Source organism: Kogia breviceps, chromosome 1 (genome assembly GCF_026419965.1).
Source record: "Kogia breviceps isolate mKogBre1 chromosome 1, mKogBre1 haplotype 1, whole genome shotgun sequence".
In the NCBI taxonomy this organism is placed as follows: Eukaryota; Metazoa; Chordata; class Mammalia; order Artiodactyla; family Physeteridae; genus Kogia; species Kogia breviceps.
Window position 1 is genome coordinate 183369361 of NC_081310.1, and position 27736 is coordinate 183397096.

The 27736-nt window shown below is 45.8% G+C and overlaps 1 protein-coding gene across 2 annotated transcripts; it reads right to left on the reverse strand.

The window, feature by feature from the left end:
• Positions 1-4482: 4482 nt before the first annotated feature.
• NCMAP (non-compact myelin associated protein) lies at positions 4483-18379 on the reverse strand. 2 transcript variants are annotated; one of them, XM_059038872.2, is made up of 4 exons: positions 18370-18379; positions 14747-14837; positions 11636-11720; positions 4483-6720 (listed from the first exon to the last, which is right to left on the reverse strand). In XM_059038872.2, the coding sequence occupies exons 2-4, from the start codon at positions 14826-14828 to the stop codon at positions 6579-6581; spliced, it is 309 nt and encodes a 102-aa protein (XP_058894855.1). In that variant the 5' UTR covers positions 14829-14837; positions 18370-18379; the 3' UTR covers positions 4483-6578. The 2 variants fall into 2 exon arrangements, with proteins under 2 accessions (XP_058894855.1, XP_058894846.1); XM_059038863.2 differs by lacking the exon at positions 18370-18379 and having other exon boundaries at positions 14747-14861.
• Between the last annotated feature and the right edge of the window lie 9357 nt (positions 18380-27736).

The window sequence follows — 27736 nt, forward strand, 5'->3', positions numbered from 1 at the left end:
CATTATAGCAAGATTCATCTCCTTAAAGCACAGATCTGATCTGGTCACTTCCACACTCCAGCACCTTCTGTAGCTCCCCATTGCCCTTTATTTATTTATTTATTTATTTATTTATATGGCTGCGTTGGGCCTTTGTTGTTGTGCGTGGGCTTTCTCTAGTTGCGACGAGTGGGGGCTACTCTTCGTTGCGATGTACAGGCTTCTCACTGTGGTGGCTTCTCCTGTTGCTGAGCACAGGCTGGGCACGCGGGCTCAGCAGTTGTGGCTCGCAGGCTCTAGAGCGCAGGCTCAGTAGTTGTGGCACACGGGCTTCATTGCTCTGCGGCATGTGGGGTCTTCCCGGACCAGGGTTAGAACCCGTGTCCCCTGCATTGGTTGGTGGATTCGTAACCACTGTGCCACCGGGGAAGTGCCCCATCGCCTTTAAAAGAGTGAAGCCCTCAGTTTCCTTCATCCTGGAGCCTCTCTTCTCTTTGCTTCCTTGGTCATCTGCTCAGCTGCAGCTTCTCTCTCCAGCAGGGCTCCTCTCTTCATCTCTCTTCCTCTCCTCCCACTCTTCCTCTGCTCACTCCTGCTCAGTCTTTCTCTCTTCACATCGATGTTGTTTCTTCTGTGGAGGCTTCTTCCCTATGCGCCAACCTTGGGCTGAGCTGGGTGCCCAAGCGAGAGGCTTCCATAACACCCTGAACTTCCTCTTATCACAAGAATAATTGTTCTACATTGTAGTTGTTTGTTTGCCTTCCTTGCTACGCAAGAAGTTCTGTGAAGTCAGGGGCCACTTCTGTCTTGCCTATCACCATCTCTCCAGTACCCGGTGTGCATCTATGAACGTGAGCCACAGAGAAGGAACAAGTGAACTGAACAGTCTTCTGGAAGCTGATCGGGGTGATGGCTGCACAACTCTGTGAATATACTGAAAACCACCTTTAAAAGGATGAACTTGATGGTATGCAATTTATATGTCAATAAAGCTGTTAGTTGTTAAAAAGGCAAGCCACAAGCTGACAGAGGACTTATATCCAGAATACATATAAAACTCTGACCAGTCAGTAATGAAAAGCAAAGAAGCAAATACAAAAAAAGGACAGGCAAATGGAAAGATAACTTCATAAAAGATGAAACCTAATGAAATTGAAATGGCCAATGAACACATGAAAAAGCGATCAGTTCCATTAATCATCAGGGAATACAAATTAAAACCATAATGAGCACCCACTGCACGCACATCAAAATGAGTGAAATGGAAGATTCTGAACATATCCTAGTGTTAGTCAAAGATGGGGAGCAGGTGGAACTCTCACACACCACTGTAAATTGGTGCAGCTCTTTGGAAAACTGGCACTATTGACTAAGGCTAAATATATACATACCCTATAAACCAGCAATTACTCTGCTAGAAATATTCCCACAGAAATACATATATGGCCACCACAGTGTTCACAGCAGCACTACTTGTTACAGACCCAAACCGGAAACAGCTCTTATGTACATCAAACGGTAGAATGGATAAATAACATGTAGTTATAGTCACATAATGAAATACTACCTCAACGAGAATCAATGATCTTCAACTACAGGTAACAATATGAACACATATTACAAACACCATGTTGTGCAAAACAAGCCAGAAACAAGAGTTTACAGTATAATTCTACTTATAGACACAATTGTTCCACGGTGGTAAAAGTCAGGAGAGTGGGTACTCTTTGTGGGAGGTGAATAGGGCAGGAGGAGGAAAAGGGAGGCTGTTGGGGTACTGGTAATGCTTTATTTCTTCATTTTCACGTCGGTTACACAAGTATGCTCAGTTTGTGAACATTTTTTGAGCTGCACAACACACACACACGTGCATGTGTGTTACACTTCAATTAAAAAAAACTTTAAAAAATTCTACCCATTCTTCCAGGTTCTTTTTAAATACTGCCTCATTAACATTCACAAAGTCACAAAGTCTTTGGGATAAGAGTAATTGGTGGCAACTTTACTTCCTCTATGATTTCACAGCACTTCGGGATCCTTTGATCACTTGCCTGGAAGCCTGTGCATGGAAAGAGCAAGAGCTTTGGGGACCTGGGTCCTAGCGCCAGCCACTTCCCATGTGGGTGGCCACCAGCAAGTCCCCCACAGCCGTATAGTACTTAGCTACAAGCAACCGGAAGTGACCCTTGATTTCAGCAGAAAAGGGAATCAGGTAGTTGCTAGAATTCCCGGAAGGCTAGAACCAGGCTCAGAGATCTGATGCCAGGTGGGATGCTTACAATCATACCACAGAACTAGTTTGGTACAGATACCATGGCTGATGTTGTCAGGCACAGCTCACATAGTCAACGCCAATGGGCACTGGGTCCGGACTCAAGAATGCCCCTGCCACTGCTGCTAGAATCCCTGATGTGGCTGCCTCTTGAAGTGGAGGGTGCCAACACACCTGCCACCGGAGAAGATTCTGCAGTTCCTATCCCTTGAGCTTGCCAACTTCTGGATTCAAAGTCTGCAGCACAGGTGTCTGATTGGCAAAGCCTAGGTCATGTGACCTCCCCCTAGCTGCAAGAAACTCCGAGAAAATGAGTGTCTGGCCTTTCCAGTTTTTATAGCAGAAGGCGGTCCCGTCGCTTAAAGTAGAGGACTTCCCAAACACAGGAATGGTCACTGCTGGGGCTCAGAGTAGCCTGCCCAAGATATGCCACGATGGCATATTGATTAATTTGAATTAAAGTTACTTGAGAAACAGCTGGTAAAAAAAAAAAAATGCTATTAAAGAAAACCTCTCTGACCCCCCTGTTTCTCCCTGATAGTGGGAAATAAATCTCCCATGTGAAGGTATCCTCCTTATATACCAGGAGGATAGAAAGCATCCTTATCACCAGAGTTAGGGAATTCAAGGCTAAGAAATCTGTATAAACAAACATTGTTACTTCTTCATTCATCTGCTACACCAAGCACCAGCCCCTTTGTTCCACTGAATCTTCACAAATAATTGCTTCTTTGTCTAAAAATGATATTGCATAAACAGCCTGCTTTGGTCACTTTAGGGGTCCCATTTCTATGAGACCTTCATGCACATAAATTAATTTTTTTTCTCCTGTTAATCTGTCTTATGTATATTTAATAATTAGACCAGCCAAATGAACTCAACATCACCAAAAGAAGGACACATGTCCATGACATCACCCACAGACAAACTACCTCCCTGCACCTGTTTCCTCATCCAAAAAATAGAAATAATGATCACCCTATGCAGGGGAGCTGTAATGGTTAAAGGAGCTGGTGGGTAGAAAGGACCCATCCTATGCCTGGCTCACAGTAGGAGCTTAGTTAATGGTAAACATCATTATTGGTGATTTGGGTTCCATTCTAATGTCTCCTCCACTCCCCAGGGTCCCCAAACCTTGGCTTCTCAGCCTGCTGTGAAATGGGATTCCCTGCATAATATTTCGTCAAGTTAACACAGTTTCTACCTCACAGAGCAGCCCACCTTTTCCACCATCCTATAGAAGTGAGAACGCAATGTTTGAAACAGCTCCGGCTTTCCCTCAGGGCACTGTCTACATTGCCAGAGAAAGGAAGTTTTTAAAAAAGGTATTTGTTATCTCTAAACTGAATTGAAATCAACTCAACAAATGTTTGATTTAAACTTTTTTTATTTTTAGACATTTTTCTTGAAGCGTTTAATATCATTTATTGATTCAGTGGCCAAATAAGGCAGCATCTACTCCGTTAGGAAAGGCACCTGTCAGAAATGAAATTCAGCCGCGCTGCAAGATTCCTGTCTCAGGAGGCCAGCTGCAGACCCCCTGAGAGCAGGGGCTATGCTTGCTGTGTTTAGTAGCACCTCAACTGGCATACAGGAGCCCTTAAAGGATGTTTACTGAGTTAATCGTCGTCAGTTAAAAACAAAACGCAACGCTTGTCTTTGCCTCCCCCTCACCTCTCTACCTCACCCTTCCATTTCCAAGCTTTCATTTATACTAGAGGAATATGTGCTTCTTTCTTCCAGGAAGATTCCACTGTGGACAGAAGAGTTTGGCTTTAGGGCTAGAACACTGCAAACAATCTTTTTTTTTTTTTTTTAAGCAGAATACATCTGGGAAACATATCTATGTGGGCTTGAGTCCTTAAATGGCTTTGCCCTGGTTCAAGGCCATCTCATGCCTTGCTCCTTGGGCCTAAGTGGTGGGGGAATGAAGCAGAAATCCTTCGAGCTTCGATGGATTTGGAAAGGGCCCCATTAGCTACAATCATGGAAGCCCAAAGGAGGCTACCAAAGTGTCTTTGCCCCACTTTTGGTATGGAAGCTGACCCCCAACCTCCGCTCAGACACATGGGTAAGCCTGTCCTCCTCTTGTTCAGCTCACAAAAGAATCCATGTTCTTTGAGCCGGGATGTTAGAGAAGAGTGTGATACAACAAAAAGATGGACTTTGGAGTCGAAGAGACCAGGGTTTGAGTCTTGTCTTTGCAACTTACTGTCTCACAAGCTGTGAGACTTCGAGCAAGTATTTTTTTCTTCTTGAGTTTGAAATTCTCATTGGCAAATGGGAAAAATAATACCTCCCAGGGTTATTGGGAAAAATAAATCCCATGACATAACTTATGTAAAAGCACCTTGCAAAGTGTCTGGTGGATATTTGAACACAGGAGGGAGAAGAGATGTCTGGGGAGAAGGAATTTGCCTGTATTTCTCCAGATATATTCAAGTGAGCATTTTTTGTTTGGTTGGTTTTTGTTTTTTGTTTTTGGCTGTGTTGGGTCTTCGTTTCTGTGCGAGGGCTTTCTCTAGTTGCGGCGAGCGGGGGCCACTCTTCATTGCGGTGCGCGGGCCTCTCACTGTCGCGGCCTCTCTTGTTGTGGAGCACAGGCTCCAGAAGCACAGGCTGAGTAGTTGTGGCTCACGGGCCTAGTTGCTCCACGGCATGTGGGATCCTCCCAGACCAGGGCTCGAACCCGTGTCCCCTGCATTGGCAGGCAGATTCTCAACCACTGCGCCACCAGGGAAGCCCCAAGTGAGCATTTTTATAGTGGAATGACATGAACTGTGTGACCCTGTGTCAGTCTTCTTACCTCCTGACCCTCAGTTTTCCCTCAGAAGGAGAGACTCCTAGAATTTAAGGTTAAATGTCAAGAGTGTGTCACTGTCTGTAACAGAATACAGGTTTATTACCTCGTTTCCAAGATGCCTTCAATTGTAAAATGCACAAGTGGCTAAAAAACAGCTTTTTGAGAGAAAGAGAGAAAAAAAAATGCAACCTCATTAGTGGATCCATCAATTTTAAGACATATTCTGATTTCAGAATCATTAAAATGGGAACAAGTGTATGTCTTACAATGGAAGAAATTCGTAATAATAATGCTGGCTCCCATTTATAAGGCATCTGGTGGGTGCCAGGCACCACCTAAGCTGCTTTACTAAGTGCTTGGCTTGTTAGAGTCACCCAGTGAGGCAGACGCTATTCCCATTTCACGTTAGGAAACAGAATATGGAGGGGTCAAGTCACTTTCCCAAGGCCACAAAACCAGGAAATAGGGCTTGGAAGGCAGGTCTTCTTAATTCCAAAATGCTTTCCTCTTTCAGTAGATTGTTCTCCAGGCTAAAGTGTCAAAGAGATGAGTTCTGTCCACAGGAGTGGTTTGTGAATGTGGTACTTTGAATATATACTGAATCTTTGCAAAGTGACCAGGAAGGGCAGAGATAACATAAATAGAGTCGTAATCTAATCAGTCTCCAAATACTGGACCTTGGAGGTAAGATGGTAACTGGAGAGTGAGGATTGCTCAGAATCCAAATAGAGGGAAGCCAAGGAATGAGACTGAGTCAAGGTTAATCCAGCCCCCGTGGGGGGGGGGGGGCCCTGACCAGACACCAGGCTCATTCTAGGCCCATGGATACTACAACAAGCTTTCATCCTAGATGCCATTCTTCCTCAAGGTCATCCTATGTCTTTGACTTTGACTCTTTACTAAAGAAGTAGACACCTTTGCAGAAGAATCCAGTTGTTCCCAAAACCTTTCTTTAAGAGGGAGAAATGTGCTGATCCATCATCATGAGCTAGCTAGCGGTCATTTAGCACTGGAACAAGTTATAAATTAACAAGCTGGGTTTTTTTTTTTTTTTGGTGAGTTAGTCCCAGTTAGTTCCCCTGTGCCTGATGATGAGATTGGCTATTTTGCTCTACAAAGCTGTGGATATGGCCCTTCCTCTGATATGACCTCAGGACAGACCCTCTCAGGAACATGCCCTGATCCCTGACTCCTGACCAGAAGACTCCTGGGCTATCTGCCTGCCTGTCTGTCTGTCTGTCTAGCTGTTGTGTTTGGGGGGAGACAGCTAAACCCACAGCAGTGGATTCCCAAAATAGCACAGCTTTTTGGAAGGGTGGCAGCAGGGATATGGATGTACCTGGGGTGGGGCCCGGCAGGATGGGGTTGGGGGGTTGCCTGAAGCATCAGGGATTGCATAAGAGATGCCCCTGTTGACCTGACCGGAACAAACTCATAGTGAAGCTGCCACAGGAGGAATGTGCTTCTTGGTCTTTACTGAAGGCTCTTTGGACAGTGGCCGAGACAGCACCCAGGATGGGGGGGTCACCGAGTCTCCACATGGACGTCAACAGGGCTGAAGGTCACAGTTGCAGGGTGTTGGCTGCTGTTGCTGTTTGGGCCCTGGGCAGAAGGGGAGGCTGGCTTGGGGACCTTGGGCTCCAGCTCCCGCCTTGTCCTCATTTTCCTGTAATGAGATACACATGCATGGCTGAGCCTTCCCCCTCATATGCCTTGGGGAACGAGCTCTGTGACTACAGTTCCAGTGATGAAATTAATATAGATCATCATTAAATCATGTTGCTTAATTGCCAATCACAGAATTTTACAACTGGAAGGGATCTTAAACATCAGGTAGTCTGACCCTTCAGTTTTTTTGTTTAACTAGGTTGGATACTTAATTTTATTTTTTTCCTATTAATGAATGAGTAAAGTAGCAGATAGGTGGCTTTTTTTTTTTTTTTTTTTTTTTTTTTTTTTTTTTTTTTTTTTTTTTTGCGGTACGCGGGCCTCTCACTGCTGTGGCCTCTCCCGTTGCGGGGCACAGGCTCCGGACGCGCAGGCTCAGCGGCCACGGCTCACGGGCCCAGCCGCTCCGCGGCATGTGGGATCTTCCCGGACCGGGGCACGAACCCGTGTCCCCTGCATCGGCAGGCGGACTCTCAACCCCTGCGCCACCAGGGAAGCCCCTAGGTGGCTATTTTTTTACAAAATCAAGATATTACTTTTTTTTTCTGTTCAAAGTTGTAATGTGGGTGAAATTTTGTAGCCTCATTATGCTTGCTAAGTTTATTGCTAGAAATATTGAAGAACTTTTTTACATAGTTGAGAAGAGAATGGACTTAAAACATATATCCTGGCTTTCACTTCATATGCCATAAAATTCAATAACTAACAACCATCATTCATTCTAATGTCTACATGAAATTTCATCTTGTTGACCTATCATGCTTCTTTTTTCAAAATTTCAAATCCTCAGAAAAGTTACACAAATAGTACAACTAATACCTGAATACCCTTCACTAAACAATTGACAAATTGTTAACAATTTGCCACATTTGCTTTCTTTCTTTTACTTGACCCATTTACACATACACACACACACACAGTTTTTTAAAAAATCATGAACCATTTGTGAGTTAGTTGCAGACATCATGCCACTTCGACCCTAAATACTCCTAAGAACAAGGGCATTCTTCAATGTAACCATAACACAATTATCACACTTTAAGAACCTTCCATTTTTGTTGTTGTTGAATTAAAATTTCTGCCTATTCTTTTCTTTTTGGCTGCGTTGGGTCTTCGTTGTGGCTTTCTCTAGTTGCGGCGAGTGGGGGCTACTTTTCATTGTGGTGCATGGGCTTCTCATTGCGGGGGGTTCTCTTGTTGTGGAGCATGGGCTCTAGGCACATGGGCTTCAGTAGTTGTGGCGCACGGGCTTAGTTGCCCCGCAGCATGTGGGATCTTCCTGGACCAGGGCTTGAACCCGTGTCCCCTGCACTGGCAGACGGATTCTTAACTGCTGTGCCACCAGGGAAGTCCCCCTATTCTTTTCTTTTATTGAAGTATAGTTGATTTACAATGTTGTGTTAATTTCTCATGTACAGCAAAGTGATTCAGTTACATATATATTTTTTTCATATTCTTTTCCATTATAGGTTATTACAAGATATTGAATATAGTTCCCTGTGCAATACAGTAGGACCTTGTTGTTCATCTATTTTGTTTGTATCTGCTAATCCCAAACTCCTAATTTATCCCTCTCCCCCAACCCCTGCCTTTTCCCTTTGGTAACCATAAATTTGTTTTCTATGTCTGTGAGTCTTTTTTGTAAATAAGTTCATTTGTATCATATTTTAGATTCCATATATAAGTGATATCATGATATTTGTCTTTCTCTAACTTATTTCACTTAGTATGATGATCTCTAGGCCCATCCATGTTGCTGCAAATGGCATTATTTCATTCTTTTTTATGGCTGAGTAGTATTCCATTGTGTACACATACCACATCTTCTTTATCTGTTCATCTGTCAATGGACATTTAGGTTGCTTCCATGTCTCAGCTATTGTAAATAGTGTTGCTATGAACATTGGGGTGCAAGTATCTTTTTGAATTATAGTTTTCTCCATATATGCCCAGGAGTGGAATTGCTAGATCATATGGTAACTCTATTTTAAGTTTTTTAAGGAACCTCCATACTGTTTTCCATAGTGGCTGTACCAACTTCCATTCCCACCAACAGTGGAGGAGGGTTCCCTTTTCTCCACACTCTCTCCGGCATTTATTATTTGAAGACTTTTTTTAAAAAACATTTTTTTTAACTGATTTTTTTTTTTTTTTTTTTGGCTGCGTTGGGTCTTCACTGCTGCATGCGGGCTTTCTCTAGTTGCGGTGAGCGGGGGCTACTCTTCATTGAGGTGCGCAGGCTTCTCATTGTGGTGGTTTCTCTTATTGAAGAGCATGGGCTCTAAGCATGTGGGCTTCAGTAGTTGCAGCACACGGGCTCAGTAGTTGCAGCATGTGGGTCCAGAGTGCACAGGCTTCAGTAGTTGCAGCTCTCGGGCTCTAGAGCACAGGTTCAGTAGTTGTGGAGCATGGGCTTAGTTGCCCCATGGCTTGTTGGATCTTCCCGGACCAGGGATCGAACCCGTGTCCCTTGCATTGGCAGGTGGATTCTTAACCACTGGACCACCAGGGAAGTATAGTAGACTTTTAAATTATGGCCATTCTGACCAGTGTGAGGTGATACCTCATTGTAGTTTTTTTTGGGTTTTTTTGGTTTTTTTTTTTTTATTTTTAGTACGCGGGCCTCTCACTGTTGTGGCCTCTCCTGTTGCAGAGCACAGGCTCCGGACGCACAGGCTCAGCAGCCTAAGCCGCGGCATGTGGGATCTTCCCGGACCAGGGCACGAACCCGTGTCTCCTGCATCAGCAGGCAGACTCTCAACCACTGTGCCACCAGGGAAGCCCCTCATTGTAGTTTTGATTTGCATTTCTCTAATATTTAGCAATGTTGAGCATCTTTTCATGTGTCTATTGACCACCTGTGTGTATTCTTTGGAGAAGTGTCTATTTAGAGACACTTCCATTTTAAAGATGATAAAATCAAAGCACAGAGAGGCTAAACAACTTGCCTGCTTTTGACAGACCAAAGACTGAACCCAGGTTTCTCAATTCCCAGCCCACATATCATTGTAAACAGGAAGGGGTGAGTAGAGTCTCCATCCAAATTTCAACCTAGAAAAGGGGTTTAGAGCTCCAGCAATGATGGAGAGGAATGGCGGGTAGAACTTGGGGTCTGATGTCACTTCCTGGTTTGAAATAGACCCAAATGGTAACAGCCCAAAGATTTTTAAAAATAACATATGAGGGCTTCCCTGGTGGCACAGTGGTTAAGAATCTGCCTGCCAATGCAGGGGACACGGGTTCGAGCCCTGGTCTGGGAAGATCCCACATGCCGTGGAGCAACTAGGCCCGTGAGCCACAACTACTGAGCCTGCGCGTCTGGAGCCTGCGCTCTGCAATGGGAGAGGCCGTGACAGTGAGAGACCCGCACACCATGATGAAGAGTGGCCCCTGCTCGCTGCAACTGGAGAAAGCCCTCGCATAGAAACAAAGACCCAACACAGCCCAAAATAAATAAACAAATAAATAAATTTATAAAAGAACAAAAATAACATATGAAATGTTATTATTGTTATCATATGTGTACTGGTGGGAGTATTTTCTTTGAAACGAGATGAACTGGGTTTGAATCCCAACTCTGCCAATTAGGGCTGAGTAAATTCAGGCATGTTACTTAATCTTCCTGTGCCTGTTTCACACCTATAAAATTGGGGATATAGAAGCACCCACTTTGTGGTGCTGTTATGAAGACCTAATGAGTTATTACATGTAAAGAGCTTAGAACCATGCCAGCACTTAGTAAGAGATCAATATGTTAGCTACCCTTATAAATACATTCATATTATTATAAAAACAATGCAGAAATAAAGAAGCACACCCCTTGACCCTGCAAAAACCAACCAACCAACTAACTTACTAGCAATCCCATCATGCAGACATACTGGTTGTTAACACCTTGTGGTATATCATTTGAACTTTCCCTGGGTGCATGTGCGTAACCCATGTGTACGATCATAATGTCCATACTGCTTTAGGACTTCGCTGGTGGTCCAGTGGCTAAGAATCTGCCTTCCAATGCAGGGGACGCAGGTTCGATCCCTGGTAGGGGAACTAAGATCTCACATGCTGCAGGGTACTTAAGCCCACGTGCCACAACTACTGAGCCCACACACCTTGGAGCCTGTGCACCACAACTAGAGAGAAGCCGCACAGCGCAACGAAGAGCCACTCACCACAACGAAAGATCCCATCTGCCACAACTAAGACCTGACACAGCCAAAAAATAAATTAATTTTTAAAAAATGATGTACATACTGCTTTGTAAATTTTGACAATATGTTGTAGACAACTTTCCTCATCAATTTATACATTTCTACAATATTTTTTAATGGCTTCCAGGTCTTCTAGGATGTAATTGAATTTAGTCTTTTAATTTTGATTTATTCACTGAAAAGAATAATCTTCTAGCAAAGCTGTGACTACAGCTGATACCACATAAAGTGATAACACAGCAGTTACTCTCCTTACAATCAATTTATATGATTTTATTTCCTCTTATTTGGTCCCGGAAAGTAAAGTCGCAGGTATGTGCATTTCAGTATTTGTCACTTCAAATACTCATGTGGTCCACACAATACAACCTAGCAGGGGGCTCTCCAGGAGAAGAGGATTGAAACACTCCTCTATTATCTGTAAATTACATATAAGAGTTTACTACACAGCTCAAGGTTATTATCATTGTCATTATATTATTATATTTTTAAAGTATTTATCCAAATACAAAAATATATGGTCACTGTGAAGCTCTTCCAGTAGAACAGACAGCAAAAAAGGATACACAAAGGGTTAGAGCATTTGATGATGGACTCATAGATACTGCTGTGCACATAACAGGCACCCACAAACATTAGTTCCCATTCATTCTGGCATCACTGAAGGGACCAGACAGTTCCAAAGCCCAGGGCATCCCATACCTGTTGTACATCTTCAGCAAGATCAGAACCATGGTGAAGATGATAATGACAACCACCACAATGGCAGCAACGATGGCTCCAGAACCTACGAGGAAGAGAGGAGTGGAGATGGCTAATGTGCCACCTGAAATGCAAGGAAGGATTCGGAGGCTGGGAGGAAGACACAACACCTGGCATCCTCAGTGGGTCAAGGAGAGGAGAGAATGTGAAATCCTGGCACACTCACTGCTGGCCCCAGGACAGAGTCACATCTAGAGTGGCAGTGTACCTCTGCCTCCAATGGGACTTGGAGGGCCACATCCTCAGCACATTCCCTGCCAGCATCCTGCCTTAGGCTAAGTCCTGCTCTTATCATCCCCAAGATAGCTTCGAACTTCTTTTGTGAAATAAAACATCCTTCCTTCTTTCAGATAATATAAAAGTAATATGTGGCTTTTGTAGATAATTTCTTTTTCCTACAGGACACACATGGGCAACAACAATAGCCCTGTGCCCTGTGTAGATAATTTTGAAAATATACATACAAGCCAAAGAGGAGGGGAAGAGGAAGACCTCATTACCCCAAGAACCACTGATAGTCTACATACGTATACATTCACCAGTGTGATCACGTTTTTGCATATATATCTATCATCTTTTAGAATAATTTATTAATCCTATGTCTGAAAATCCATCTTAAGAAAATATTCATAAATATGGAAAAATATGCACTTGATAAAAATGGAACCATATTCCATATACTGCTTTACAACAAAACACCCTGATCCTTTTGCTATGTAAGTACATATTTTTCTTCATGACTCTTGAAGGCTGTATAGTACTCCATTGTTTGCCTGTGCCATAATTTGTTTACCAATTCTTTATTGAGGATATTTATGTTGCATTCAATTTTACACTATTAAAAACAAGGCTATGATGAATGTCCTTGTAGCTTAATATCTCAGATTCTAATTTCAATATCAGCTCCCAGTCCCAAAGTCAAACTCTAATATTAGGTTCAAGATCAACAACCTTGCCAGAATTGATATTGAAAACATCAAGACTCATAAAAAAGCCTCATACTTTAAACTGATCTATTTGATTCTGGGGAATTGATCATAGGGAATAATCCTAAATACAGAAAAAGCTATATGAATGAAAATGTTTATTACATTATTGATATTCTAAATATGAGAAGGGTTTAATAAGGTATGGCACAGTTATCCATGAAATAGACTGTAATTAAAATAATAATTACGAAGACTATGGTACATGGAACACTTTCGATGATAGAAGAGTGTGGAATATAGAATGATATTTTATACACATCCACATATACATACATATACATTATGTAGCAACCATTAAATATGTGCATATAGACATAATACTGAACAAAAGAAGTCAGATACAAAAGAGTATGTGTGGTATGATCCCACGAATACAAAGTTCAAAACCAAGGTAGAATTAATCTATGGTGGTAGAAGTCAGAACAGTGGGTTCCCTTGAGTGGGTGGGGGATAGTGATTGCAAAGGGCACCAGAACTTCTGGAACACGGATGGTGGCCTGATTCTTCATCTGCGGGGCTGGCTACACAGCTGTGTGCACTTTGTGAAAATTCATCCAGCTGTGCACTTATCATTTGGGCACTTTTTGGAACATATGTAGTGCTTTTATTAAAAGTTTACTTAAAAAACAACAACTGTGCATTTATTCATAGGAAGAAAGACAGAGGGAAAAAGGGAGTGGGTGGGGAATCCATCATGGAGTTAACTTGGTTTTCTTTCCTTCCTGGGGAGTCCAGTGGGCTTTTCAACCTCGGCTGGATAATTCTCTGTTGTGGGGACTGTCCTGTGCCTTGCAGGGTATTTACCAGCATCCCTGGCCTGTACTCACTAGATACCAGTACCCTTCTCCTCCCACTCTCCCAGTTGTGACAAGCAAAAATGTCTTCAGACATTGCCAAGTGTCTCCTGGTGGTAGCGTTGCCAGATAAAATACAGGATACCCATTAAATTAGAATATCTGATAAACAATGAATAATTTCAAAATATTGTATGGTATATCCTTATACTAAAAATCTATTAATTGTTTGTCTTAAATTCAAATTTAATTGGTATCCTGTACTTTTATTTGCTAAATCTGGCAACCTTATTTAGGGGGCAAAATTGCCTACTTGAGAACCGTGACTTTTAGTTAAACAAAAACAGTATTATTCCCATCTTGCTGACAGTGATTCTATCTACCCTGCATTTCACTTCAGAACTGTTTTGAGACATATTTCAGCAGGCCTCTGTAGGTCTCCCCACCCAGCAAAGAGCAGGCTAACATGTGGGACCCTGTCCCAAGAGCGACCCTCTCTGGGTCTCCCTAGAAGAGCCACATCCTGCCATTAACCCTGCTTCCTGTCAGTACCCCAGCCTGGAGCTGTTTATCACTGTTCATCACTGCTCCATGTGTGTCGGGAGGCCTGTTCCATTCATGGAGTTACGTACCAAGTCACCTGAGATGACTGAAATGGACCCAAACTTCACCTAATACAGTCAGTTGGTTTTCTGAAGAATGGTCCTCAAATTTTTCCTTCTAGGGACCCCTTGTTCTTGGCAAATGTCTCCCCAGGACTAACTCTTCCTACCTACATTCATTTACTCCTTGGTAAATTGACAGGATGTTTTTGCTTTGCAGAACTAGTACGAAAGTAGCTGCATTTTAAGGTGACAAGTGTAGGGCCATCTTACAAGAGATACAAATTTCCATCGCCTTCTAAGCCCCAAAACTCCCTAATGAAAATAATAGTAATAGTAATAATAATAATAATACTCATTAGGTACTTAGTATGTTTCATACGCACAGAGGCTATTCTAAGTGTTTTACATGGATTATCCCTTCTAGCTTTCACACCTACCTATGTGGCAGCTTTGTTAATATTCCCATCTTATAGATGAGGAAATCAAGCCCAGAGCAGTGAAGTCACGTGCTCAGGGTCATGTGGTTGGCAAGTGGTATATTACTGAGACTGAGACCCAGGCAGTTTGTCTCCAGGGCCCACGCTCTTGACCTCGACACCAGGAGCTGACCACAACACCTGTCCCGCCCTCGCTCCCCTGGCCGCCAAGCGAAGTTGACCTTACTCTTGTACAGAAAGTCTTCTCCTCTGGTGGTCATGTTCAATGAGAAGAAGGTGGTACTCCCCAAAGGGGTAGCTGTGGTCATCTCGACCTGCTGAGAAGGAAGATGAAATATCATTTAAAACCAGAGTAATCTTTATAACCCCTGTATGATGCCTCTTTTGGCTTCATCTGGATGACAGCTGAAAATATTTAAGCATGCAGTTTCTCTTAGCAACAATTAAAGATAAGGCCTTTTACTATACACTATGGGGAATTAAAAATAAGGTCTGGGGCTTCCCTGGTGGCGCGGTGGTTGCGAGTCTGCCTGCCAATGCAGGCGACGCTGGTTCGTGCCCTGGTCCAGGAAGATCCCACATGCCGCAGAACGGCTGGGCCCGTGAGCCATGGCCGCTGGGCCTGCACGTCCGGAGCCTGTGCTCCGCGAAGGGAGAAACCACAACAGTGAGAGGCCCGCGTACCGCAAAAAAAAAAAAAAGAAATAAAAATAAGGTCTGACATTTGTAAAAAACTTCATTTTTCAAAGCAGTTTCAATTCATTCAACAATATTTATTCAACTCCTCCTAACTATGTTTCACACAGAATGTCTAAATTGATTTTCTGGAAACTGTGAGGGAGGCTATTGTTGCCATTTGACTGATGAAACTGAAGCCCCCAGTGCCATTGTGGAGCCCCAAAGTTTACCTAGAAGAACTGAACCCTGGGCGTCTACTTCCCACGCTAGTGGAACTTTGGTCACCCCACAACAGTGCTTGAAATTGTGTTCCTGCTTTCAAAAGCTTTACAATCTAAGGAGGAAAGAATAAAAGCAAATGAAAAAATTATGGTTACTTGATTATTAAGCAGTCAGTGACATGAGCCATTGGGTTGTGAAGAATGATCTCAAGGAGATCACGTTGAATGGGCCTTGAAGGATGAGTGTGGTTTGGAGATATGGGGGTGGAGGAGACAGAACACGGGTGTGGTTGCGCAAAACCCTCAATGGGAAGAGAGCATCTCCCACGCACAAGGCTGTCGTCGGTACCTTCACAAATGACATCTGTCAGCTCACTTAATCCTCTCAATCATCACATTTTGCTGCTGAGAAACTGAGGCTCAGCGTGGTTGAGTGAATCGACCCAAGTCACACAGCTACGAAGACGTGGAGCCCGGCCCAAAGGCAAACTCCTTGCCTCCGGAAGCTCACATTCTGGTGAGAGTGAGAGACACAGTAGGTTTGTCCATAGCTTTCTCGGGCTCAAAAACCAATCATCTCCCCAGTACCCACACTTCTATATCTGGCAGTGAAAGCCCTTCACTGGCTGTTTCCACCCTCTATTTCAGCCTCCTGGCTCCTCCTACCAACCTCTGCCAAATTGCTGGGACAACGGGCCACTCCATCCTCCCCCATCGTTCCTGGTCTTTGCTGCCTCTGGGCTGCAGCCCCAGGCTTTGGCCTCCCACGTCCCCCAACTCTGCCAACTCATGATGGAAACGGGGGTCAGCACCCCTCCAGTGGGGTCAGGTCATCTGCAGCCAGGCTTGGGGCTCTGGTGCCTATGACCTCTTCCCCTGCCAACCCTCCCCACAAGGGCCTCAGCCTCAGAATGACCCTGTGTGGCCGGGCACTGTTGATCCACAGGACAGGCTCTGCTTTACTTTCTCTGCCCTCCTTTAAGCCTTGAGGTCCTGCCTAAACTGCTGCTCTATCCCCAGCTTTGTCTGTCCCCTCCTCCCAAAAACCCGATCCTCAGGACTTTCACAACTCTGGCTTCCTGAAGGATGTGTCTGTGACTCTGACGTCCCCACGCCGGCCAACCTTTCAACCCTTCAGCCTGGCTGGGCTCCCCGTCTCCCGACTACCTTAAACAGACCTGGGTTGCTGGCCATGCTCCATTGCCCGCTCCCCCTCCAAAAGGAACAGAACCTTCCAGACTCAGCCCAGTCACCTTCAGGAAGACTTCCTGCCAGATAGAATTAGCGATGCTACCCTCCATCCTCTCATAGCAGTGCCCTGCACAGAAGCACCACCACAGCTTGTGTCTCATTTGCTGTGTCTGGAAGTCAACTTTCCATGTTCATTGTCAGGTCCTTGAGGTAGAGAATGTTTCTGGTTCTTGTCACTCCTGTCTGGCTCTCCTCACCTTTGCCAGTGTCAGGACTTGAGTGAGTGGCTGAACCTCTCCCAGCTGGAGTTGCTGTTTGTAAAATGAGGTAGCTTTTCCCAAGGGAAATGAGGGTTCTAGGTTAAGTATGGAAAGTGCTTTTAAGTGCCCAGTAAATGGTAGATAGCCCTCAGGATTTTAGTGGGTATTAGTGAATACTTGCTGAACTAATTAGAGACAGGAGCTCAAAACAGGAAAATAAAATTCTTTCTATAAAAATAGGTATGGGGACTTCCCTGGTGGCACAGTGGTTGAGAGTCCGCCTGCCGATGCAGGGGACACGGGTTCGTGCCCCGGTCCGGGAAGATCCCACATGCCATGGAGCGGCTGGGCCCGTGAGCCATGGCCACTGAGCCTGTGCGTCTGGAGCCTGTGCTCCGCAACGGGAGAGGCCACAACAGTGAGGGGCCCGCGTACCGCAAAAAAAAAAAAAAAAAAAAAAAAAAAATAGGTATGGACCAGGCTTCCCTGGTGGCTCCTTGGTTAAGAATCCGCCTGCCAATGCAGGGGACATGGGTTCGAGCCCTGGTCTGGGAAGATCCCACATGCCGTGGAGCAACTAAGCCCATGCGCCACAACTATTGGGCCCACGTGCCACAACTACTGAAGCCCGTGTGCCTAGACCCTGTGCTCTGCAACAAAAGAAGCCCGTGAACCGCAACGAAGAGTAGCCCCTGCTCGCTGCAACTAGAGAAAAGCCCGCACGCAGCAATGAAGACCTAACGGCAGCCAAAAATAAATAAATAAATTTATATATTTTTTAAAAAGGTATGGACCAATTTGAGAACACGGAATAAAAGTCTTCCCCAGCCCCCGACTCCCACTCCTATTCCTAAGGAGAGGTGGCTGAACTCCTCCCTCAACACATACATATACACACTCTCCATCTCAGCACATAAAAGAGTTTTAATACGCATTTGCCCAGACCGTCTGCTTCTATCCCCACCAATATCAAGGTGAGAACACTCACCAGTAACGCTTTCTCACAATTCCTTTTAAACACAAAAAAGAGAGAAAAACGAAAATAAAAACAAAAATAGAAAGAAGAGGCAAATAGGTGGCCATTGGTCAAAGGTCATTTAAGGAGAGAGACATGGCATAATCACTAGATAAACTAAACCCTACCATGGACACATCCCCCATTAAACCAACATGCACAAAGATGACGGAAGCCACCATCCGAGTGTCTGCCACGTGCCAAGGCCTTGTGCCAGATATTTTTTATCCATCCTCTGATTTAATTAGCAAATGCCATGTAAAGTAGGTTTTCCTCTCCCCTTGTTTCAAGTGAGAACCCTGAGACTTTCCATGCTCATACCGCCTGGAGGCTGCAGCCTTGGCGTATGAACTTGGCTCTGCAAACTTCAAAGACTGTACCCTTCCCTCCGCACCACCTGCCCCTGGTACACATCGGTGGGGAGCGGGGGAATGAACGTTCACTACAGAAACCCGCACACATGCACTCACAGACACATACTGACCAGTAATGGAGCCTCCTAAGGCCACCAGGACACAGGCTCCTCTGCAGGTCCTTGTCCTTCAGCGTGACCTCCTGGGTGCCAAGTTCCAGGTGTGACTCCTTTTCAGATGGGCCCAGCTACTCTTCTTTCTGAGAGAACAGTGAGTAATCCCAGAGCATATCTTGCCCCATCTAAGAACCGAGGGCTCTAAATTACGTCTCTGTTCCTGCCACATCAGAGAAGGTGGGAGGGAGGGTGGTGGAGCGTTGATGGCCAAGAATGTGGGTGTTTTCATGTGTGGGGCCCCTGCAATTCTTGTTAACCAAGTGAGGTCCAGCAGGGGATTTCGGTGTCAAATGTGCCCATGACCAGGATCCATGGTCACAGAAAATGGGGGAGCATACAGGGAGGGCGAAGCTAGTTTTTACTGACAGAAGTTAATTTAATAATTAATAATAATAATATAGGGCTTCCCTGGTGGTGCAGTGGTTGAGAGTCCGCCTGCCGATGCGGGGAATGCGGGTTCGTGCCCCGGTCCGGGAAGATCCCACATGCCGTGGAGCGGCTGGGTCCTGAACCATGGCCGCTGGGCCTGCGCGTCCGGAGCCTGTGCCCCGCAACGGCAGAGGCCACAACAGTGAGAGGCCCGCGTACCGCAAAAATAATAATAATAATAATAATATACTATGTGCCCCAGGCACTGCACTCAGTGATTTATATGGGAGGTCTCATTTAATCCTCATACCTTTCTGGTTAGGAGGGTGCAGTCACTGTGCCCACTCTACAGATGAGGAAACCGAGAGTCAGATAAGAGAAGAAATCAATCTAAGCTCACAAGGCTAATATGTAACCATGTTAGGATTCAAGCTAGGGTCTGTCTGATTTCACAGCCCCTTCTCCATAAACTCTCACTGGACTGCCTCCCAGTGAATCTGGGGCCCACATCAATGTAGGGCTTTGATGAGAAAAAACCTCACTGCGGCAGAGAGAGCCAGAGCCCTTCATCTAACCCCTGACCCAGATGGTCCTACCTGACTGGTCCCTGACCTTGCCTATACTCTGAACCTCTGTCTCCAGCAGAGCCTTAATCTCATTTGCAGAATCTATAAGAAACTTTTTCCTTGGGTTGTTTACAAATGGCCCCATGTGGGAGGTCAGTTTGGGACGTGATGGAGGGTCATGAACCTCACTGAACCACCCTTCTCTGACTGTTCCTTCGTCAAGTGTAAGGGCCATAACTGGAGGATAAATGCTGCCAGACCCCACCTGCCCAAAATATTTCCCCCTTCTGCTCTGCCCCTGTGGTACCCTCCTTCCCTCTGGCCTAGCCTAAAAGTTCCTCCCTGGATAAGACAACCCACATGCTATCAACCCTGGCAGACCCCTATCCAAATGTCCAACTATAGCTCAGAATAGGTAAGCCATGAATGCCTGAGACCCACCAAAACATTGGGATCGATTTCATCCGTTCACCTGAGAGATGGGGGATTCAGTATGACTTGGTTTCTTCCACAGACAAGAACCTCACTACTCCCAAGCAGTCCCTTGATAATTATGTTTTCATTATCAGAAAATTAACTTTCATTTTGGAACCAAAAGCTCTCCCCTTGTGATTTTAACCCATTGGTCCTAATTCTCTTCCCACAAAGGTAATCTTCTACTTCATACACATGACAATGATCATGCTTGAAAGCCCTTCTATGTATGACAAGTTAAAGTTCTATGAATGGAACAGTTACAGTAGCTGAAATCAGCACATCAATTTTACCTCCCACCAGTAGGTGGCAATAGTAGTTGGCTATAGTATGTCCTTTTGGACTTAACCAACATATCACTGGCAAATGTCCCGTGAACCCAACCTGTTTCTAAGTAGAGGAGCTTTCTGCCCTTGAAAACAGCAACTGTATGTTCTCTGATGATTTTCTTCTCCGGGATAAATATTCTCAGCTCCTTCAAAAAATCTTTAGGGTGATAGTCTCCCTCATGGATGGGTTCCTTGTTTCTCTGTATGTCAATGTCTTCCTTAAATACAACACCCCAAACTGGATACATGACTCCCGAGGGGGCCTGAACTCTCCAGAATGACATTTTTCTTGACAATTATCAGACCTGAGCCTGAATTCTCCTATTTACTAGCTGTGTGACCTCCGTCAACTTTCTTCACTTCTTAGTTTTCTGATCTGTAAAACAGGAATTACAAACTTCATAGAGTTGTGTGAGAATTAAATGAGATAAAATATGTGATATATTTAGCACAGTGGCTGCACACAAACCCTATTGATGTCGCACTGGATTAATGCAAACAAATAGCTCATTAGCTTTACAGGCAGCCACAGCACACTGCTCCACCCATACCCTGTTGGGACACCCGCAAACCTTTTTCTGACTTATTCTTTTGCTTGTTTATGGTCAAAGCCCTAAGATCGGTAAGTGCAAGGGCTTTCTACACTCAAAGTGCTATGGAACTAGAAGGCAATAACAGCCGCATTATGCATGGTGACAGTATTATGATGAGCTGCGGTCCAGTAACCAGAACTCCATTACACTCTTGTGCAGCTGTCTTCTTGAACTCAAGGGCAGGACTTTGCATTGATCCCTGTCAGCCTTGACCTTGTTGATTGGGGCCTCAGGAGAGAAACTCCAGCTCCTGCTGGGTGGCTCCTGAGAACTCTTGACGGACTGTGACAGAGCATGTTGTCTAGGAACTCAGGACCCAGCAAGGGCTTTGGGGTCAGGTAGCCCTGAGTTTTAAACTTGGGATCCCTGCTGACCAGCTCTACAAGCCAAGCCACTTCTCTAGGCTTCAGTGTGTTCTCATTTATAAAGCAGGAATAACACTCCCTATCTTGTGGGGTTACAAGAGTAAATGAGATGTTATAACTGTCCAGCACAGTGCCTGTTGGATGGTGGGTGATGGGTGAATGTCCATCCCAGCCCCTCTTTCCTTCCTGTCCCCGGTCTGTGTTCTCCCTCCTCTTCTTGGAGCCCCCAGTTCTCAACCTGGCCAAGTGTTTGCTGCGTTTGCTCAAGCTCAAGTATGAACAGGGAGGTCAAGGAGCCAGGCCATGAAGGCTGATGTCCCAAGGAGGGGATCTGAGGAGGGATACTTCAGAACTTCCAGAGGTTTGACCTTCTCCTTCATTTCCACTGAGGGTAGAGACAGAGGAAATAGTGAAACCACCCCCAGGGGAGCAAAAATCCTAATGGGACTGGTAGAGCACGGGGGCTGCGGGGTGCAGCAAAGGAGCAACAATGAACTCATAACTCGGGGTGAGAATCAGGACTCCGGGGTCCCCTTTGTCACTCTTTGCCATACAACTTTGGAAAGTCATCTCCCCTTCCTGGACCTTGGTTTTCCCACCTGTAAAATGGCTCAGTTTGGAGAAGATCTCTAAGGGCCTTTCCAACTTGTGGTTCTATTGCATGGACCAGCCATTCATAGCTTACCTCAAGAACCAGTGTCTTCCAGGTGGTGCAGTGGTTGGAAATCCGCCTGCCAATGCAGGGGACACAGGTTCGAGCCCTGGTCCAGGGAAAATCCCACATGCCGCGGAGCAGCTGAGTCCATGCACCACAACTACTGAGCCTGTGCTCTAGAGCCTGCAGGCCACAACTACTGAGCCTGCGTACCACAACTACTGAAGCTCACGCGCCTAGAGCCCATGCTCTGCAACAAGAGAAGCCACTGCAATGAGAAGCCCACGCACCGCAAGGAAGAGTAGCCCCCACTCACCGCAAATAGAGAAAGCCTACTTGCAGCAACCAAGACCCAACGCAGTCAAAAATTTAAAAAAAAAAAATTAAAAAAGAATCTTTCCTTGCATCAATATTTAGTGGGGCTCACCTCCCCTCACTCCTGGTCCAGCCTGATCAGAGAGGTGGCTGATCAACATCAGACTGAAGTCCTATGGAAAAGGCCGTGGCCTGTGGCTCTGGAAGTTTGGGTTCCAGGCCCACCACGGCTACTAAGTCTTATTTACCCATCTGTCAATTTCTGGCTTGAACATCCTTTGTTTCTTATTTTTGTGGCCCAATTGTAAAGAAAGGTGCCTCAAGGAGCTTCCAGCCCAAGACCTGAAAGTCTGATAAGTTTCACGGATGAAGAGTTATAAATAGAAATCCCAGATGAAACTTGTCACAAGGCAGATTTACACCTAGTGCCAATAGGGTGGCACAGGCCGTGTCAGGAGTCAGTGGGAGGAAGAGACCAGTGGGTATCCTGGTTGAGACGGACCGAGAGCTGGAACGTGACCTGTGCCTTCCATTTGCCCCTCAGTCTTTGGGCTCAAGCCAAGCGCCCAGTCACAGAGTCCTCAAACTACACCTGAGTTCCTACATAAATCTCCAGGTGTCCCACTGTCCCCAAGGGAAATAGGCACAAGGTTAAAGAGTTTATGCCCCTAAGTGAATATGTCAGAGGAAAATAATTCCACCCGGACATTCTGATCAGGAAGGAAAAGGAAACTAACATTTAAGGGGACGCTAATGAAGACTCAGGCGCTGTGCGTTCATATGTTTTCTCATTTAATCAATACGACATGGCGGGTCTTTTATCTCCACTTTGCTGATAAGAAATGGAGGCTCAGAGAGGTTAACTGACTTGCCCAAAGTCTTACAGCAAATGAGTGGAGACGCTGATTCTCAAATTCAGATCTACCTCCAAACTGTGGTGGCTGCCAAGTCTTCCAGGAGGTAAGCAATTTTCCTGGGGGCACTCTGAGGGTCAGCAGCCCTGCTGCAGCAGGACCCTGCTCACTATTTTTACTACATGTTGTTATTTTGAGCCCAAGAGTTACCACAAAACCTCAGAGAATGGAAGGGTTTCTCAAGCTTGGCACTGTTTACATTTGGGCCAGATGGTTCTTTGTTGTGGATGTATCTTGTACATTGCAGGATGTCTAGCAGCATCCTTGGCCTCTACCCACCAGATGCCAGTAGCATCCCCTACTTACAACAACCAAAAATGTCTCCAGACATTTCCAGACGTCTTCTGGGAGGCAAAGTTGCCCCTGGTTGAGAACTACTGGAGTTGAGTTATGGGCCTGTCTCATAACAGCTTCCTATCCTTTCTCTCCATAAAGGTCTAGACAAACAGGAAAATGGCCAGCCTGTACTTACAGGTGTGGGTAGGCGACCAATAACAGCAAGGATGATGGCAATTATCATGCCCACAAACACAGCAGCTACCCTTTAGCAAATGCTTACTATGTGTCGGTTACCATGCTAAGTACTTCAGACATATTTTCTCACATACCTTTTCTCTATTTTCCAGATAAAAAAGGCGTGAGGCTCAGAAAGGTTAAGTAACTCATCCAAGGTCCCAGTGCTAATGTATGGCAGAGCTAGGATGCATTCGTTTCCTACGGCTGCTGTAACAAATTACCGCTCAAAATAACACACATTTATTTTCATAGTTTAGAGGCCCAAAGACTAAAATCACACTCACTGGGCTAAACTCGAAACGTTGGCAGGGCCATGCTCCATTCAAGGCTCTAGAGAAGACTCTGTCTCCTTGCCTTCTCTACCTTCTGTGGGCCACCTGCATTCCCTGGCCTGTGGCCCCTACCTCCCTCTTCAAGTGAACAGTGCAGCATCTTCTTTTTTCTTTTTAAACTTTTTATTATTTTATTATTATTATTATTATTTTTGGCTGCATCGGGTCTTAGTTGTGGCACACAGGATCTTTGCTGAGGCGCACGGGCTTCTCTCTAGCTGTGGCGCGTGGGCTCCAGGGCATGTGGGCTCTGTAGTTTGCGGCACATGGGCTCTCTTGTTGAGGGGCGTGAGCTCAGTAGTTGTGGCGCACGGGCTTGGTTGCCCCACGGCACGTGGGATCCTAGCTCCCCCACCAGGGATCGAACCTGCGTCCCCTGCACTGGAAGGCGGATTCTTTACCACTGGACCACCAGGGAAGTCCCCAGTGTAGCATCTTCTCATCTCTCTCTCTGACCTCTGCTCCCAACCTCACATCTCTTTCACTCTCTCTCATTCTCCAGCCTCCCTCCTATAAGGACGCTTGTGATTACACTGGACCCACCCAGGTAACCCAGGATAATCCCCCATCTCAAAATCCTTAACTTAATCACATCACGTCCCTTTCGCCACGCTTTGGGGGATTAGGATTTGGCTACCTTTGAGGGGGCATTACTCCGCCTCATATATAGGATTCAGACTCTTATCTGTTGGACCCCAAGGTTTGCATTCAAACCATACGTGCTTCCCCTGCTCTGCCTGAACAGACACATCCCACAGGCCAGGTGCTGTGGAGAATACGGAGGTTGATCAGACATTTCCAGGGAGTGGTGGTCATGAGCACACATCAGGAGGTAGTACGTGAGAGGTGCTGGTGCTGTGAGAGGAGCAGAGAAGGGCTTCTGAAGACACTGGGCCAGCTAGGTAGGGGTGTGGGGCGTGGGCTCAGGAGGCAACGGGGCAGGCCTGATTCCATCCCTGCTGCATGAGCTGATTTCACTTGTGTTAGCACCTACTTCCAAACTAACTACGAATACATCTGCAGTTCATCCTGTCCTGAAGGACCACCCTACTCCAGCCCCTGCCTGCCAGGATTCGGTCCCATCCGTGGGATTTATTCGCACAATTAAATGGTGACCATTCTCAATTTTTCCTGTCCAAATCTCCTCCCTGCTGAGGGAGCTAATATATAGGATTCAGACTCTAATCTGTCAGACCCCAAGGTTTGTACTTAATCCACTCCTGCCTCCCCTGCCCCGTCCTGTCTGAACAAACAAATCTCCTCCCTGCCAAGGGCTTAGAATGTCTTTAGTTTTATAAGTCCACTCCCTGCCCAGCTCTGGTTTGCAAGGATGTCCTTTGGCTGCCTGGCCCCTCCATGAGCCCACCCTTCCCTTTATAGAATAAAGCACACCGAGTGGGTGAGCAGGGCTCTCCCCCCAGACAGGCAGAGCCTTCTACCTCCTCCAGCAGCTCTCAGGCTCTGCAGTGACTCAGAGATGGTTTCTCTGGGTCCAGAGGAAGATGACAGGTAAGGAGGACAAACTCTGGTTTGCTTCATCCTGGGAGAAACAACGTGTGGGATCTACCTTTGTCTCTTAAAAAATGCAGGAGGGGGCTTCCCCGGTGGCACAGTGGTTGAGAGTCCGCCTGCCGATACAGGGGACACGAGGTCGTGCCCCGGTCCGGGAAGATCCCACGTGCCGCGGAGAGGCTGGGCCCGTGAGCCATGGCCGCTGAGCCTGTGCGTCCGGAGCCTGTGCTCCGCAACGGGAGAGGCCACAACAGTGAGAGGCCCGCATACAGAAAAAAAAAAAAAAAATGCAGGAGGGAATTCTGGTCCAGCAGAGCAGATGGAACGCAAGTCTTCATCTCTGCCTCCTTCTGAAACCCCCCATGAATGACAGTAAAGGAATTCAGACGTATGGATCCATAAGGCCAAAGAGAAAGGAGAGACGACAACCACATTGGAGAGGGGCCAGTCAAGGTTTGAAGGCTGGAAAAGCTGATGGCTGAGTGTGACTTAGCAGCCTGGCAAAGGCCGAGGCTCAAACCTCTGGCCATCTACATTTAAATGAAATTAAGGAAAATTAAATAAAATTAAAAGCTCAGTGCCTCAGTCACACTAGCCCCATTTCAAGTGCTAACATCCACTGGGGCTTGTGGCTCCTGTATTGATCAGTGTGGGTCTAGAACGTGTCCACCACTGTGTAAAATTCCACTGGACGGCACGGCTCTAGACCCTGGCTATCTGAAGTGCGGTCCTTGGATCAGCAGCACTGGCAACCCTGCGACCCTGTTCGGAAGGCAGAATCTCAGGCTCCATTCAGACCTGCTGAATGAGAATATGCCTTTTATTTAGCCAGATTCCCAGGTGATTCATGGGCACATTTGACTTTGAGACTTAAGGAAAAGGAAGGTGGCGGTTAATCTCTGGTTGAAAAATGGCGTTGAGGTAACGTCCTGCATTGTGGGGCTCATCTAGCCCCTTTAACCCCCTGGGCCACTGGGCTTAACCTCCAGGCAGGAAATTAGAGGCTCTTGGGAGACTGACCAGCTAAAGAGAACAGACTGACAGATACTGATTGATGTTACACGATCCTCCAATGAAATGACCAGGTTCCTGCCAATCAGCCAATGGGGAGGCCACTTGCTGATAAGCCGGCCCCCACACTCAGAGCTTCCCCTGAACTTTTTTTATTCAATGAGTTTTCTAGTGGCTTACTCTTAAATAGGAACAGATAGCTAAGGGTCAACAGACCTCTGAGGGTACAAGCCTCAAACATGATGAACAGACAGCAAACAAATGAACAGAGGGAGGCACTTAAAGCAAATAGAGACAGAAGGGCAGAAGGGCCCTTCAAAGGGCAGAAGAAAACTTCAACATCCTCAGAGAGATGAGATACTACATTAATAAAACAAGAACAGAATGCTATAAGAAAAGAATATTCCAAGAACAAGAAAGAGTGCTAGGATATTTAAAATATGACAAAAGAAATTTTAAAATTCAATAGAAGTATTGGAAGATAGTTGAAGAAATGTCTCATAAAGTGGAACAAAAAAAGATTGGGAGAGAAAAGGGGCAAAACCAAATTACTCCAGGAGGTCCAACATTCTAATGATAAGAATTCCAGAAGTGATTAAGCAGAAAAAAGCAAGGGGAGGGACTTCCCTGGTGGCGCAGTGGTTAAGAGTCTGCCTGCCAATGCAGGGGACACCGGTGTGAGCCCTGGCCCGGGAAGAGCCCACATGCCGCGGAGCAACTAAGCCCGTGCCACAACTACTGAGCCTGCGCTCCACGGCCGGCTGGCCACAACTACTGAAGCCCATGTGCCCAGAGCCTGTGCTCCGCAACAAGAGAAGCCACCGCAAGGAGAAGCCTACCCACCGCAACGAAGAGTAGCCCCTGCTCGCCGCAACTAGAGAAAGCCCATGGGCAGCAACGAAGAACCAACGCAGCCAAATAAATAAATAAATTTATTTAAAAAAAAAAAAAAAAAAAAAAGCAAGGGGAGGAAATTATCAAAGAATACCTGGAAATTTCCTGGAAATGAAGGACGTGAATTTTCAGAATGAGAAGGTTCACGGAGTCCCTAGAAAAATGAATAAAAAAGACCCACAGTGGGACTCATCCCCATGACCTTTCAGAACACAGGGCCTAAAGAGAATATCCCACACACATCTATAGATAACAACAACAACAGAAAAGGTCAGATACCAATAAAAGGATTAACACTCAGATGAAACCAGAACAGCAGTGGATTTGACAGCAGCAGCAGAGAAGCTCTGAGATAACTCTCCAAAATTCTGAGGGAAAATAATCTCCAGCCTAGAAGCGGACAGAAGCCAAACTAAATAGCGAGTGTAAGGGTAGAAGAACAACATTTTGGCACATAGGAAGCTTCACAGAAAAATC

What these genes read in the sequence shown, in the direction of transcription:
- NCMAP (XM_059038863.2), bottom strand. Translation starts at nt 14,861, where the DNA reads ATGATATTTCATCTTCCTTCTCAGCAGGTCGAGATGACCACAGCTACC. An exon ending in AGAAGACTTTCTGTACAAGA is followed by an intron (nt 11,721 to 14,746) that starts GTAAGGTCAACT and finishes TCTTCCTCGTAG; the next exon opens with GTTCTGGAGCCATCGTTGCT. An exon ending in TTGCTGAAGATGTACAACAG is followed by an intron (nt 6,721 to 11,635) that starts GTATGGGATGCC and finishes ATCTCATTACAG; the next exon opens with GAAAATGAGGACAAGGCGGG.